The sequence below is a fragment of the Cinclus cinclus genome, chromosome Z (genome assembly GCF_963662255.1).
Source record: "Cinclus cinclus chromosome Z, bCinCin1.1, whole genome shotgun sequence".
In the NCBI taxonomy this organism is placed as follows: domain Eukaryota; kingdom Metazoa; phylum Chordata; class Aves; order Passeriformes; family Cinclidae; genus Cinclus; species Cinclus cinclus.
Genome location: NC_085084.1, coordinates 51,795,162 through 51,811,000, shown reverse-complemented (window position 1 = coordinate 51,811,000; position 15,839 = coordinate 51,795,162). Strand labels below are relative to the sequence as shown.

At 37.2% G+C, this 15,839-nt stretch overlaps 1 protein-coding gene across 1 annotated transcript in view; it reads left to right on the top strand.

Moving 5' to 3' along the window:
* Nucleotides 1-15,839, top strand: part of ADAMTSL1 (ADAMTS like 1) — a 385,383-nt gene that overhangs the window by 270,986 nt on the left and 98,558 nt on the right. Inside the window, exons 7-8 of the mRNA XM_062513020.1 lie at nucleotides 3,710-3,784; nucleotides 6,708-6,865. Coding sequence (XP_062369004.1) covers nucleotides 3,710-3,784; nucleotides 6,708-6,865 — 233 coding nt within the window. The remainder of the gene's footprint in view (nucleotides 1-3,709; nucleotides 3,785-6,707; nucleotides 6,866-15,839) is intronic.

Sequence of the window (15,839 nt, the reverse complement as noted above, 5' to 3'; positions counted from 1 at the left end):
CACTATAAACATAAATATACAAGCAAATCTGGGATCAGGGCTTGATTAATTTTATTTATCCAGTCATTTAAATGACTGGATTCACTAGTTAATAGCAAGATTTCAAGTTATCTTAATAAAATCCTGTTTTTCTAGAATTATGTCTACTTTATCTGTGGTCTGAACAAGAGATTAAAAGCCAGTCTGCCATGCAGCATTAGAAAAATCAGAGGGGAAATGAAATCAGTGACTAGGTATCAGCAGAGGTATTCTTTGGCCTTGCACAGGATTTTTGTTTCTCTAAGAACAGTATTCAATCTTGAAAAACTGTTCTAGTGGTTAGACAGTTGACCTTTACTCCAGAGTGTCCCAATAGTTTCTGAAGCTGTTTATATCTCAAAACCATTCCAAACACAGTCTTGAGCTCATCATACTAAAGTAATTTTCTCTTGGTGCTCACATCAAGTTCCACACAAAGGCATAAGAGAACAAAATTAATAAAATTTTTAAACACTTAGCATTTCCTACAGAAACAGCTTCTTCACTATTTATAGGGGTAGTATACATGTCCCAGTGGCCTCAGAGACAGAAACACAGTAGAGTAAGATTTAGTGTGATGTTGAATTCTCACCTACATTTTTATGAAGAAAAAGCACGTGTGTCTCTACTTTTGTAAGACAGATAATGAAAAGTCTGCAAAAAGATTTATTGATTCCAGAAATATTATTTTTTCTTAGGTGGCTTGGGTGATTCTTTAGAAATCTGCAGAAAATGCATCCTTGTCTTTTTATTTAATATCTTCTTTAGGGAACTGTGTACATCCTCCCTATGAGCTGCATTTAAGCAAGCTTCTTTGTATTTACCAAGAAACTAGAGAGCTAGTCCCATAAGTTGTGAGTGCATTCTGCTGATCACCTAGAGCAAGATGGTATTTCTCTGAAACATGGCTGATATCTACAGCGAAGCAGATTCGTTTTAAAAGAGACTTGTAGAAATTATAATGCTGTCTGGATATCCACCTAATTACTCTTGTTATGGCTGTCAAAAATAGATGTGGTTCCAGATTTCCACTGAATATCATTAGTAACTGGGAGATAGAAAGAACTCCATTTTTCATCATGAGAACTGACAAACCATTTGGACAAAATGCAAATTAAAAATCCAAACCTAGAAGCTTCTCTCTCATGGGAATCTGATGTATGCACATTTAACTTTTGCCTAAAACCTTCCATTTTCTTCTCAGCCCTGAGCCACTGTCCTTTTAGTTACCTGGGAACTTCCTTTGCTTCCCTATGCATGGTCTCCAGAGAAAACCAACCACCTGTTAAAGCATTTTTTGTCTTTTCCACACAGCTGCTTAACAATGTGTCTCTCTGCTTATTCTTGGAGAGAGTTGTGACTAAATGTTAGCCTGCTCACATCTCTTCACAGGAAATGTCTCCTCTTTATCACTGTTAAGCTCAGGAAATTATCCTTCAGTCCCCACTCCTTCTGCTTTGTGAAAGCAGGAAGCACTGTGATAAGAATAAATCCCACTGAGCTTTGCATTTCATATAAAGTGTGCTAGGATTTCAAATGGAAAGCAACTAGAAGATAAGGTGAAATATAGTCCTAGCAATACCCTGGGGCAGAAGATGCATGCTGTGTATATAAGCTCACATGGTCTTTAAACTGTCTGGGTTTTCTGTGACATGTCAGTGAGTTGTTAACTTTGCAGCACAGAACTTGTAAATGAGAGGCAGTCAGATATAATAATGGCATGGGACTGTCTTTAAATAAGATTTGTGAAAAGGCAATTAATATTGGGGTTTACTAAATTGAAGTTATTGCTTTTCCAAACTAATTTAAAAAAATTATATATACACAGCAAAATTATACGTCATATTTGTGTATTTTGTTCCACTAAATGGATAAAATAATTTATCCTACTGGGTATCTTGAATCTGAACGCCAGTAAAGCAGTATCAGAATATAAGTATTTAATTAACTTTTCAGAAATTGAATATGTGTCTTTCCAAATAGAAAATTTGAATTATGTATTGATGTGAAAGATTCCTAGCTTTACTAATGAGTGCGGTGTCAGAGATTTGTATAAGCAAAATGGGTGTTGAGTTTAAGCCCAGTATTATAAAAGATTTCAGCACTGAAATTTTGGATAGCTTGAGAAAACATATCAAATCAGAACTTGAAAATGAGACATGGTTCAGAAGTGCCTGAAAATTTGTCTTTATGAAGTCCTTATGTCCCCACAACTTTTGTGGCACTTAGATGGCTTACATTTTCGCCTCACTTCTGGTACAGTAAGAGGCAACATCCCATAAAGCTCTGAAATATAAGAGTGTCAATAATTCCTATGATGCAGTAGAGAATTTAAAATGTAAAAGGGTTCTGGTTTACAGTTTTTGAGATATTATGGGTTTGGGTGTGTATTGGGTGAATTAATGTATTGCTTAAAAGTTCCTGTTTCTGGTAGTGTTTTCTCTCTCTGTCAACTCTTCACCTTTGATATGAAACGACAACATCAACAACTATTTTGCTAATAAGTGAGAATCATAAGCTGGGTTCCAACAGTGTTCCCAGTTTGGTCTGGTCAGAAGTGTAAGACCCCAAATCATATGTTTGAATGAAAGATAAAATTATTTTATTTTTTGAGTTAACCTCACCTGACAAAGCAAAACATTATTTTGAGAGCAGAACTGTAGCTCCTGCTAGAAGGCATTTCATGACATAAATGTGAGCAGTTCTAATGAATAAGTAGTGAAGTAGGTTTTGTTCCTCTCACGTCTACCACCTTCTCACTTCCCAGAAAAAATCCTTTTAGGCACGCATACTTTTTCTTTCCCTTCTTCCAATTATATGGGAAAAAGACAGAAAGGACAGGGAAAGGTGAATGAAATGTGCTGGTTAGTCTAAGTCAGCATTCTCTGGGCATGAATTCTCAGCTATTGCATTTTATATCATCTTCCTGTGTCCTTCTGTCTCCCTTCAGGACATTACTGAGGTTACTGCCTCTTTAGAAATGCTAACCTAACTAATTTTCACAGCTGCATGTGACCTATATGTTAATTCACTCCTCGGTTTAAATGCAGTTGGAAAAACACCCAAAGCTTCATAGGTACAAGATCCTGCTTTAATACCTATTTATATGACAGTCTAATGGGTTTCTGCTTTTCCAGGGGCTTTCTGCTAGCAGCGTAGAAAGGGAAGCAGAATTATAGCACTTATGGTCATTAAAGTAAGAGGTGTGAAAGGGATGACATACCTGAGAGCAGCAGGAGACCATCACAAAGCATGGACAGGATCTTGGAGAAGCTGTGGGGTTAAGTGGGAAGAAGTCTAGTGAAAAATGGGAAAGCTAATCTGGTTAAACATCAGAATAAGCATCTGCTTCTCTACTTCACCATGAACACTGATTCAAAATACCAAAATACTTGAGAGTTTTAAGTGGAGTAGTGATGAAATAGAAACTTATTCGTTACTTATGGAAACCATAAATAGTTGTGAAGGAGCTGGGGATAAATAAAATCAACAGGTTTGTATTCTTCTAAGCAGAAGGTTCTTAGTACATTTGACAGGTTTTTTCCAGATTTTTAATAATAATTCTTGGTGTTTTTAATTGGTCCTAAGTCTTTTCTTTTGACTGCCTTGTAAACACCTGTTTTAATGCCTATTTGAAAACAGATGGGAATTTCCTTGCTTATTTACTCCATGCATTTTTGCATTCCCACAGTGAATGATACAGTGGTTGCTATTCCCTATGGAAGCAGGCAAGTTCGCCTCGTGCTGAAAGGACCTGATCATTTATGTAAGTATGTAAGTAGAAGAAGTTGGTGTAAACTCGTCTAAGAGAGCCTTAGTAACCTGCAGTGCTCTGTTTACACCGTGGTGTCTGGTTTCCCTCTCTCAGATCACTGATTTCAACACACGGATGAGTCCTGCTCTCAGAAGTTTTCCTCAGACTCAGTTACCTTAGTGGTACACTCTTTTCAAAGCAGACCTTGGCCAACAGTGCAGAGTTCTTTACCCCTCCATAATTTTTCAGTCATTTCTGTTTGCTTATCCTTTGGCTGGCTCACTTGGTATCAAGTGCTTTTTGTTTAAAATTAATAAAATACATACCACTGAGTGAAATACTGAGAACAGTATAAGCTTCCCTGCTGCTCAGCTCAGCCATCAAGCTGCTCATGACTTTTACACGTTTCTGTTATGATCTTTCTCTCTCCCCTAGATATACACATGCACTCACACCATGGGAGTGTGCATGCACGCACATGCAAAATCATGCTCTAAAGATCTGAAACCACATACAAAAATGAAACCTTGTTCTTTAGAAGTGATACTGCTCCAAGGAGTTAAGACCACTGAGTTCTGCTAGCCCATAGCAGAAATCATAGCCACTTATAGTGGCTATAACACTTTCCTGCTTCATCTGTGTATCCCAGCAGCCGTATATCCCTCTTTTCTGGGAAGAATCACAGGATTTGAGAATACTCTGCTAGAGCTGAAGGCAAATCCATTTATCTCATGAATAGAAGTTCTTTGCACCACTCTCCCTCATCTTCCAGTGCAGTAGCTACTCACAAGCTGCTTCCTTTCTCATCAGCAGCAAATGAATATTAGAGATTAGAAAATACAATTTGCTGTCAGAATAACCCCCCATACTACACTGCTTGACCTCTCAGTAGCAAAAATTACTGTAAGATAAGTTGGGCTACTCTCCTCCTTTTCCAAAAGTCTTTAGGAATTTTCTGCAGCACAGACCATTTATGTCTTCTGTGTTTGTCCATGCAGATACGAACATGAGTGTCAGCAAAGACATGAAAGACCAAAATATTTCACTGTCTTCATATTTCCTTTCACCCAAAAATTTCATACAGGTATTAAAATAAGGGATGGCTTATGTGTGCTGTACTGTAACTCCCTGCTTGTGTTGAGAAAGCAGTGGGTCCTTCAGATTTAAAGCTGTGGGGAAGGACCAAAAAATTATAGGTTATAAACCAAGAAAAACTATATTATGTTTTTGTTAGAAGTTCAAATGTGGCCTGTACCTCAGTTTGAAGTGGCCCTTTGGGTATTCCTAAGCTGCTCCAGTATGGCTGATATTACTTTCCCAGTATATGACATGTACTCTTCCTTTCTCTCCTGTCTTCTTTTCCAATATAGATGTTCTCTTCCAAGATAGAAAATTTTGTAGCTTTGTTATTGTTTCAGTGAAATTGAGCTATAATGCAGCTCAGAGAGAAATGAGATTTTAGCTGAAGAGATGGATCTAAAGCTCCTCTCGGGCCATATCATATTTCGTGATAAAAATATTTTAATCAGGAAGGTCTGCCTCAGTCACTGGTTGAGATTTAAATTAACTGCACTGTGTAAACATTAGTAAGTCCAAATATATACCTTTCTTGTTTCAGATGTCTTCATGAATCTTTCTGTTCACCTATCAAAGGATTTTATATATATATGAACTACAGTCAGTTGCAGGAGGAGAGAGTATTTGGCCCTGTGAACTTTGGTTTTGGGAGAAGTCAACAAAAGGCTGATTATATATACACAAGCCTTAAAATCATCTTTACTCCTGATGCATTCAGCCTTGTCCAAAAATAAATAGATGGCCAAGTGCATCAAAAGGAAGAGACTGGTCTCACTGAAATCCAAGGAATTAGTCATTACAGTGCAAATTCTTAGTGTACTGCATCAGCAACTTCCTTCATTAATTAATTCCATTAATCCATCATGAAAAGCAGTCTAATCACTGCAATTACATTTTTGTTCCCTAATTAGCGACTTAATATACCCAAATAAAAACATGTTTTTTCTTTTTGTTTCTTTGAAAATATATCTTCATCATAGATGGATAGTATGCCTTAGCTGCCTCACTGTGTTGGAGGTTTTGTGCCTATATTCATAAATATATGTGAAAGGTTTGCAGCTTTGCAATCTTTCATTATGAAATGCGCTGTCATTTTTAAATAACTACCAGAAACAGTTTACTGGTGAATGCGCTGTAAAGCATAATGTGGAGTTGGTAGGGATGCTAGCTGAATGATGAAACAGACCTACATTCTGACTGTCGATTTCTATTTAAGAAATTATCCTTACCTTTAATATGACAGCCAGAAGTAGCTACTACAAAACAGTATCTGAATTAATCCCCATTTTTGGGGAACTGAATACAGAGAGAGCCAGATGGAGAACTCAGGAAGGTTCAGCACCCCCCTTCCCCTTCTACTCCACTGGGATGGGTCAGACTGCTTCTGGAGAGGAAATGGGATTGCCATCACATTGATCTTTCTTTCCTGGATATCCTGCTTTCAGTTAATTGTGTTCCACAGCAACATGTGGTTAGTGACCCACCTTTGAACTGAAAGAGGGTACAGTAACTTAGCAGTGCTCATGGGCCAAGGTCTGAGTCAAGCTCCTATGTGGAGCATGACTTACTGAGGGTGAGTTAAACAACAGCAAATATGCCTAACAAGGAATGGATTAGTACGTCTGGAAGAGAGTAAAAACATGACCTATGGGTGAGGAGGGGAATGTGAGCTAAAAATCTAAGGGTTGAACAAAGACGAAAAGCAGATGGAAGAGAAAAAATAAAAGGAAAGTGTGCAAATGTGAATAACTATGGGGAAAGAGTTGCAATATTACTAATCTGTGCTGGGGGGGGGTGGTTCTGTTCTCACTTCAATTTGCAATGCTTTGGTTTCCTGAAATTTTTTTTCTATTGTCAGATTTGGAAACTAAGACTCTTCAAGGTGTGAAGAGTGAAAACAGCCTCAGCACCACTGGCTCCTTCCTTGTAGAAAATTCTAGCATTGACTTCCAGAAGTTTGCTGACAAGGAGATCTTAAGAATATCTGGGCCCCTCACTGCGGATTTTACTATCAAGGTGAGGGTCATTGGTCACTGACATGTTAGAGCAGCATAAAGATGTACTAGGAAGATGAAAGAGGTTTTTCTAGATCTTAATTATCCGGCAGATGTTTATCACAAAGCCTAATCCAGGCTATCTCTTGAACTCTACATGTAATTCTTTTATATTTGATGAAAGCCTCACTAGAAACTCTTCAAGAGGGAGAGACTGCATTTATGTCAAGGAAGGCATAAAAATTGCCCTAAAAAGAAAATATTAACTAATTTCAAGAAAAGATAGATTACTTTCTCTAGACACTGCTAAGGTACTTATAAATCAATGACGTCCAGTTTTCTTTGTCTGTGATAAGTAAAAAATATACCTTTGGCCCGTAATTTTTTTGGGTGTATACTAGTGTAGTTGCACAGAAGATTGTAAGAGAGTGAAAAGTCAAGTCCCAAATTCTAAAATAAATGGGATAAATTTGCTTGAGAAGTCATGGCATCATTTTGAAGTTCTGCTTTTTGTTGCACTGGAATAAGAGGAAAATTGTTTCTTCACATTAGGGCATTTCTATTCTTCCAGGTAATATAAAACACATTGCTGGAAGCAATGCACACATTCTGTGGGAAAACAAACGTATAAAAAACAACATTTGGGAGTTGCAATAAAATGAATTATTTTCCAATAGGTCCAAGGAACCTGAAGTTTTCAGCTGTAAAACTGCAAAACTTGTATCATGTCCAGGACTATGTAAATTTTTTACTAATGGACCCCAGAGGCAGATGACATTTGCTTTAACCCAGAGCTAATGGCAGCTAGAGGTTTGCACAGTGAACTGGAAAATGTCCTAAGTGATTGTCCTGGCTTAAGCTGAGCTGGGCTGGAATGGTTTAGCTTGGGATGTAGCACAGTCGTGTAGATTGTCCCCTGCCCATCATGGTATATTAGCAGCTCAAGAAGCAAATTGCAATTTTCAGAACTCATTCACAAGGACGTGCCTTAACTAAGGAATATGTTCCTTCTGTTTTGAATGGCAGAACAAAAACGCCTTGCTAAAATAGATACTGTTCAATTCAGAATACCTGAAACTCATTTGCCTCTTTTCAGATGATACAGAGAGGGTGAACATGAGTGTAATGTAAACAGTATTTCTCACTTGGTTTTATTTCTGCTGTGTATGAATTTCTGAAAGCCTAGTTATAATATATTTGTGGGAAACAGGTAATCATGTAGACCAATTGTCCTTAAAGGGTGATGGGGGTGTTGTACTCTTTTCCTTATATTTCCTTTGTTGTCTTTTATGACAGGGAAAATACCTTTACCCCTTAGTGCTTGCATTTCCTTCTCTATCAAAACAAAGTAAGAAGTGCTGGCTAAATCAAAGGAGTACCCTGTTTAAATTATGACAGTCTGAGCAATATGAGTGTACAAGTTGGCTTGGCATGGGCAGAACAGACACTGCTGAATTGAGATAAAACTATTTTGAGTTCTTCCATGGGTTTGCACCTTTGACAGTCAAAGTAACATGACTCATTAGGTGTTAAATCTGTTGTCTTTTGTGGATATAGAAAAATACACTGAAAACTCCCAACCAACTGTTCAAGGTTGTAGGATCTTTTCTAAGGTTGAATTAAATTTTGCATTGGTTTAGGCACTAAAAAATTCTCTTCTCTTGAATCATGGTTATTTTTTTTTTAATCCACAGCTATGGAAGGTACTTCAGCTGTTACTTCATGCGACATAGGTATTATTTTGCACTATTAAAGTATTTTTCTACCGGGTTTTTTATTCTTCTGGATATTTAATTTGTTAGATTTTATCAGATATGAGCATACACAGGTGCATGTACAGATGCATGTAATCCAAGATGCTTCCTCTCAGTTGTGTCAGGCTTGGAATGCTTTTCATACTTGCTTTATCCACGATGATTTTCCTTTCAGATTTTGAAGTTAAAGTACTTCTCTTTAAAAAAACAGATTAAATATTTCTCTGTGGTGTTAGTAAGCCTTCCTTATCAAGTGGGATCTCTTTGGATGTCAAGATTTACTTTCCTGGGCCAAGGCAGATTTTTATGCAGACAGATATAAATTTATCTGTAGATGTAATAGAACTCTAGTTTTAGAATCATTGTCTCCAGAATTATTCTTGTAATCCTTTTCACTTGACCCTGAATGCTCTTATTCAGACAGGTCTACTTAGACACCTGGATATAAATCAGAAGTAGAAACTCAGTATGAGACTTGACGTTTAACTTTTTTTATTGGTAACACAGAGTGCTTTAAAATTGCAGGAAGAAACCTCATGCTGTTCCTGGAGGAGCTGAGTTGTATAATTACTGGATTTCTTTGCTATATAATAGTCAGTAGTACATACATTGCTCATATGCAAAACTCTTGGCAATCTTTTCACAAGATGTGTAAATAGTAAAAATAATTCACTGAAACAGCTGTATTTAAAAGAAAAAGGTGTTATCACAAAATTGAAGAAGGAGAGTAGTTTTTAATTTTCTTATTTTTTATATCAATCCTTTGAGAATTATAAGTCTTCACTGTAAACTTTAATTTTTGAAAGGCGAAATTGGAAAATCTGCCAGTAAACTTAAATGCCACTAGAACTACTTCTCTATAAGAAAATTTTGTTGTGTTTGATATAATCCTGAAGAAATGAAGGTCCATTTTCACTAGGAAATCAGTCTGTTTCTGTGGTCTACAGATAAGAGTAGTAATGTCACACAGGGGAACACACCCTTTACAGCAGAGCTGCCCTTACCTGCTCTGTTGCCAATGTCATGTTTGTTCACTTGTCCTCCTGTGTTGATAGCAATGTCTGTACATTTCAGACCCTAAGCAGAGACTCTTGGGGTACTCAGTTCATGTCACACATCTGCTGTCCTTTGAGCAGGACAAAGCAGTACGGCCAGATAGAGTTTAGAGATGACCATATAATGAGAACAGTCATTTACAGGTGACTGTAAATATGAACTACATTAGTGGCAGGCTATGGGGAACCACCAATAGGGACTGCCAGTGAAGAGTGAGGCTGGCAAAGCACAGCCTGTTAGGCTCTGCTTCACAGGCTGATTGCTGCACAGCTAGGGCCCCAGCCCAGCAGCTGAGGTGTGAGCCAGGAAACCAGTGGGTTTAAAACAAGGTCTAGTGAAAGGTATTATCTAGGATTGGGTTTATTTTGGAGGAGAAACAAATGTAGGCCTAGATCTAGGCTAGACAATATTTATGTTGGTTTTAAATCCCTGTTATCGATGTGGGTTCATTCACAGTGCCTGCCCAGACCAAGTCCTTCACATGAAGGATGCATAAAGTTGGATTGCACAAATGTTTATCTGGAGGCTTTTAGAGGTATTTGGATTTGGACTGGGATTGTATTGTATTCATGTTGTCTTCTTGTAGTGGTGACAAGATTTTGCTAAGGGCTGCTGCCAGGAGAAACTGTCTATTGGGGTTTTTTTTGTGCTGGTGGCTGGGGTGTGCTGCTGGCTGATTTAGAAATGTTGTGAACTGGGTTTACTCGGGCAGAGTTACTGCTGAAATTAGGATTTTGGCCACCAATTGTCAAAAAAAGTCATAAAAGTGTATCTCAAAAGTGGATGCTGAATTACACAGAGCTGTAGAGCTAGCCAGACAACAGTTGGCTCAGTTGTAATCTAGCACTGGCAGAAAGTGCTGATGAGATAAATGCATTTGATAACAGTCCAGGTTAGCAAAAGAAAATAAGATTTGGACTTAGTCTAGACTTCCTGGGACTTGCAAGGGCATGCAGGAGATAATGCATGTAACAGGCAGCCAGCTGGCAGAGTTGATGGGCCTTGTCAGTCTAGAACCAGGATTGGACTAAATATTACTTTGAACAGGGAGCACACAGTGATTTAGTTTGTGGCATGAAATAAATTATTTAAACGCTTGCTTTAAGGCAGAGGCCAAATGATGCAAATTTGCTCTAGCAGCAAAGAATTACTGTTTATAGCTCATATATTGTTGGATATTTGAGGTGCTGTCATATTAGGATTGGGAATTAAGACAGTAAGGGCGATTGTAGACAGTGCAATTTAGTTCTGATGCTGGCAGAGGTTTCCAGAAGAGTTTTTTGCCTCATATCTAGGAGAAGGCTTCCTATCAGGTGGAAAGTGGGGAAGAATCATGGAAGCCCTGACAGCTTGGGCTTAGGATGGTGCTCCTGGAAGTAGATGAGATAGAATTAAGGCTGAGTGCACGGAAATAATAATTGTTAGCATTTAGTGTGACTGATTCAGCTTTTTGTGAAAACAAGGTCAACTCATGGAAACACTTTGCTTCATCTAGAAGATGGAATATTGTCAACCTGTTGTAAAGCAAAAGTACCTCTTGAGGTATGTGTCTTCCTGGGGTCATTTTGGCACACTGCAGAACTGAATTTAGCTGGAAGTATGTCTATATCAATGGCTTTTATCAACCTATGTCTTTTCCTAGTAATAGTCATAAAAATCACCCAATCTGATTTCCTAATATCTGAAAAATATACAATTTTTGTAATAATTTATAGTTCAAACTCACAAGTAATGACCAGCCTGAAAAGAGACACAATCATTAATTATCTTGACTAGATCTTGTGACAAGTTCAAGAAAATTATTTTTTTTCTATTTTGGCAGACGAGGTGAAATGCATGGAAAACTTTGAACTAGAACTTTTCAAAACAATATACAGTTTTTATTTTGTGTTACCTTTTTTTTTCTTTTCAATATACATTATTTCAATAAATAGTATGTAGAACATGATCATTTCCCTAATCAATATATTTGGCCTTCAGGCCATACAATGATCTCCATAATTTGTTTAATCTTTACTTGTTTTCAAAGATGATCCATAAAATTTTAATCTTATTTCCAGTATCTGTCCTTTTTCCTGGTTTCACTGTGATTATACAGTCACAATTTTTAAAAATACACATAAACAAGTAATTTGTGACTAGCATTTAATTATATAGGTTTATATTTAAAAATAATAAATTTCCTATAAATAGATTTATAGTTTAATAAAATGTAATAAAATCATTTGATGTCTATTTTGTATTAAGAAATAACTGTACATACAACTGTACATATGTTAAAAAAGAGTGAACTTACACTCTAGAATTACTTGAAAGGAAGTTATGAGATGGGAGTCAGTCACTTCTCCTGGGTAACAAGTAATAGAGCAAAAGGAAATGCCTTCAAGTTGTGCCAGGGGAGCTTTAGATTGGATATTAGAAAAAAAATTAATTGCTGAAAGGCTGATTAAGCATTGAAACAGGCTGCCCAGGGAAACAGTGGAATCACCAACCTGGGGAGGGTTAAGAAACTGAGTAGATGTGATGGTTAGAGACATGCTGTAGTGGTGAACTTGGCAATATCAAGTCAGTGGTTGGAGTGGATGATCTTAGAGGTCTTTTCCAGCCTTAATTGTTTCATGATTGTATACCCGTAACAATCAGGACAAATGGATTCTACCTGGCTGTGTACTTTTCTCTCCTTTTTTCTTCCTTTCTGTTTTCAGAAATTCTGGTTTTCATCAAATTCCTTTGATGTTTTTAACTGCTGATGCACACTGAGCTGATATTTTCAGATTAATATCTTAAAACAACCCTATTGCCATTCTGAATAGTAAATGCTAATGTGGACTGCAGTTTTGTATATAAGTAGCATATATAATTAATTAGGATTTCCCATAGGCATTATTTCTTTTTTTACTGAACTCAAATTTTAGTCATTCAAAACTTTGAGTGCTTTCACAGATGGTTTCCAGTTTAGGGACCATTCATAAGCTTTTTCATCAGCCAGCTGGCAAGCTCATGCTTGATCCTTTTTCCTGCTCATCTGGGCATCTGCCTAACTGCTCGTGCTGTAGCATATATCCCTGTGGGATTCCACAGTCCTTCACCTGCAAGAGCAGGTTAGTGGACCATCATTTGTTACCCAGTCATCAATTCATGTGAGGATCTTCTAGGAGGACCTGTCTAGGACCTTTGGTGGGGGACCTAGAAAAAAAACCTAGAATAAAAAACTTTTCTTTTTTTTTTTTTTACAAAGCAAATCAGAATGCTCAGAAAAAGATTACCTTTCTCAGAGTACTCTTGAAGTTCTGTTCTCTTTTTACACTCTATGTACTCACCCAGTAATTTAGCTAGAAGTTTTGGACTGAAGTTTTGCTCATTAGTCATGAAGCACCTTCTGAAAACAGTTACAAATTTCTATCTATATTTATGTGTTTCAAACCATAGTTTATGCATGTAAGTTTACTGAATACAATCATATGAGATTTAGATTTGCTCATCCACAACATCATTTGAAACTACTGGGTGGATGCTATTTGGATCTGAAAATGTGTTACCATTTATTTCACACACTTTTTAAAAATGCTGCTGGTCTGAAATGTACTGGCAGGTTTTAAGGCAGTAGAGACTGTTTCTTAGATATGTAATTTTCTATTCCTCTGATAAAATGCTATTTGTAATTTTTTCTTTTCTTCTGTAACTTTTGTTTACATACATCTCCCAAAAATCAGTCATTTTTTAGTGCTATGAAGGCTTGGTGCCAACCTTGTTCACTATTTTAACAGTTTGTGTGTGTGTGTGTGTGGCAAAAAAATGCCCTTTCAATTTTTTAATTTTATTTTTATACAATATCTATCACAATAGGATCCTCATTTTACATAGATTTCTTAGATATTGCCATTAAAAAATAAGGTTAATAAATATTCTGCAGTGATGATTAAGGTGGCCTGTTTGAAGGTGAATTCTCTTCCCCCGGGAGCATGTTGGTGGTGATAAAATATTCTTTCCACAATGATTGGGGTATTGGTATCACAGCAGAGATGCAGTACATCTGGTTTTGGTGTATTTGGGGTTGCCTTTGGTTCCATGGAACGATTTCGGTCGTCTCGTTTGAGAAACATCCATGTTTGTTGCACTTATGGTGGATTCTCTACAGGTGGTTAATTGTTAATGCTCCAGGTTCCATTACTACCAGCTATCCTAGCCAATCCACTACAGTGATTTTCTATTTTTTTTTTTTTCTACTTTTGGGCAGAATAATGGAACTGGTAAAAGATTTGAACCTTCTAGTTTTCTGTTTTGGCTTTGTGAGAGAATTAATCTGAAGACTTTTTAACACACTAATCACCTAAAGAAATACTGTTTAATCCAAGACTGGGGCAGGGTGAGCAAGTTCAATTCAGAGATACTTTGTAAAATATGTAAATCAGTGATAAGGTAATTTCAGAGGGATTTATCTGGCTGATTTAGAGGCTTAAATTGACAAGCAACAGATGAAGCTGACTTTCATAAGAGAGACAACACTAAAACCAAGCTGATCCAACAGAGGACTGTCACAATCAGGGGATATGAATGCAGAAGTGGGCAGTGGATATGTTCCCTGGACCTCAAGCACAGAGGTCCTTTCAGTGTTCCAAGGGAATGACGAGGCAAACTCAGAGGCATTATAAAACACATGAGGCATCTTAAAACACATGCTTGAAAGCCTTCTTTCATTATTTATATTTTATGTACTTTTTATGTTATTTTAAATAGACTATGACAATATCTGGCTTCTATTTCCTTCAAGAACAGATTACTAACAACAACAAATCTCTTTTATGGCCTCCTTTATTTTTCAGTGCAAGATATCGCTACATACAATAGTATGCAATTATTGTAGCACTCAAGGTAGAATATTTTTTATACTGACATGAGAAGCACAAAATTACATTTGTCAGATTTCTCAGTAATTATTTTCATAAGTGTTAATCTGATTTTTTTTTGGTATTTGGAACTTGCAGAAAGCATTCAGAACCAGAATCAAAATAATAATATGGGAGAATCCATTAGAACTTTTCTAGTAAGCATGTGACATGGAACTAGTGCGCACTAGACCAGATCAAACTGTGTAACAGAAAATTTTCTGGAGCACTTCCAGAGGAGGACAACAAAAATGGTGAAGGACCTAGAGAGTAAATGCTGTGAGAAGTGTCTGAGGGAGCTGGGGTTGTTTAGCCTGGAGAGGAGGAGGCTCAGGGGTGACCTTATCACTCTCTATGACTGCCTGAAAACAGGGTGTAGCTGGGTGAGGGTCAGTCTCGTCTCACAGGCAACCAGCAACTGGACAAGAAGACACAGGCTTAAGCTGCACCAGGGGAGATCCAGGCTGAACATCAGGAAGAAATTCACTAGAAGGATGGTCAAGCATTAAAATTGTCTGCCCAGGGAGGTGGTGGGCTCACCATCCCTGAAAATATTCCAGAAACAATTGGACATGGTACTTAGTGATATGGCGTAGTTCATATGGTGGTGTTTGGTCAAAGGTTGCACTCCATGACCTGGGAAGCCTTTCCAGCCCTCATGATTCTATGATTCTGAGGCACTAAATAATAAGTCCCTTTCTCTGTCCCCATTTTGGAACACACACACACACAAGAAAGAAATGGTTTAGTTCCTACACCTCCCACCAATTGCATAAAATGAAAACATTTTATTGAATACACTTCTCATAGCTTAACTGTACAAGTAACATTAATAATTACTTGGTTATGACTGCTGGTTATAAAGCACTGATTAAGATTTGAAACTGTCCGACTACTGCAGCTTTGTAGGTCAGGCTGTATGCTCTTCAGTGAACAAAAATAAATGGTTCAGGCATACACTGCTAAAATCAAGAAGAAATCATTGGGCTTTTGGGAACTTAACTTGTTTGGTTTTATGTGTACTAATCAAATTTTGGAGCCGTAGGAAAAACCAACAAAGTGCAAAGGTGAAATCAGATGTTGCAGTCTCTTGTTCATAGAGCAGATCAGAATATCTCAAAAAAGATTACACACCTTTTGTGTTCAAATCTTTATTTTATTGTTTTCATTTGACTTTCTGTGACATCTCCCAAAACAAATCTGCATTTTATCAATTCCAGACTTCATCCAAGCAACAGTTTGTGCTTCTCTTGCATCACCCTAGTCAGGCACTAACAAAATCGGTGTAAAAACACCCTAA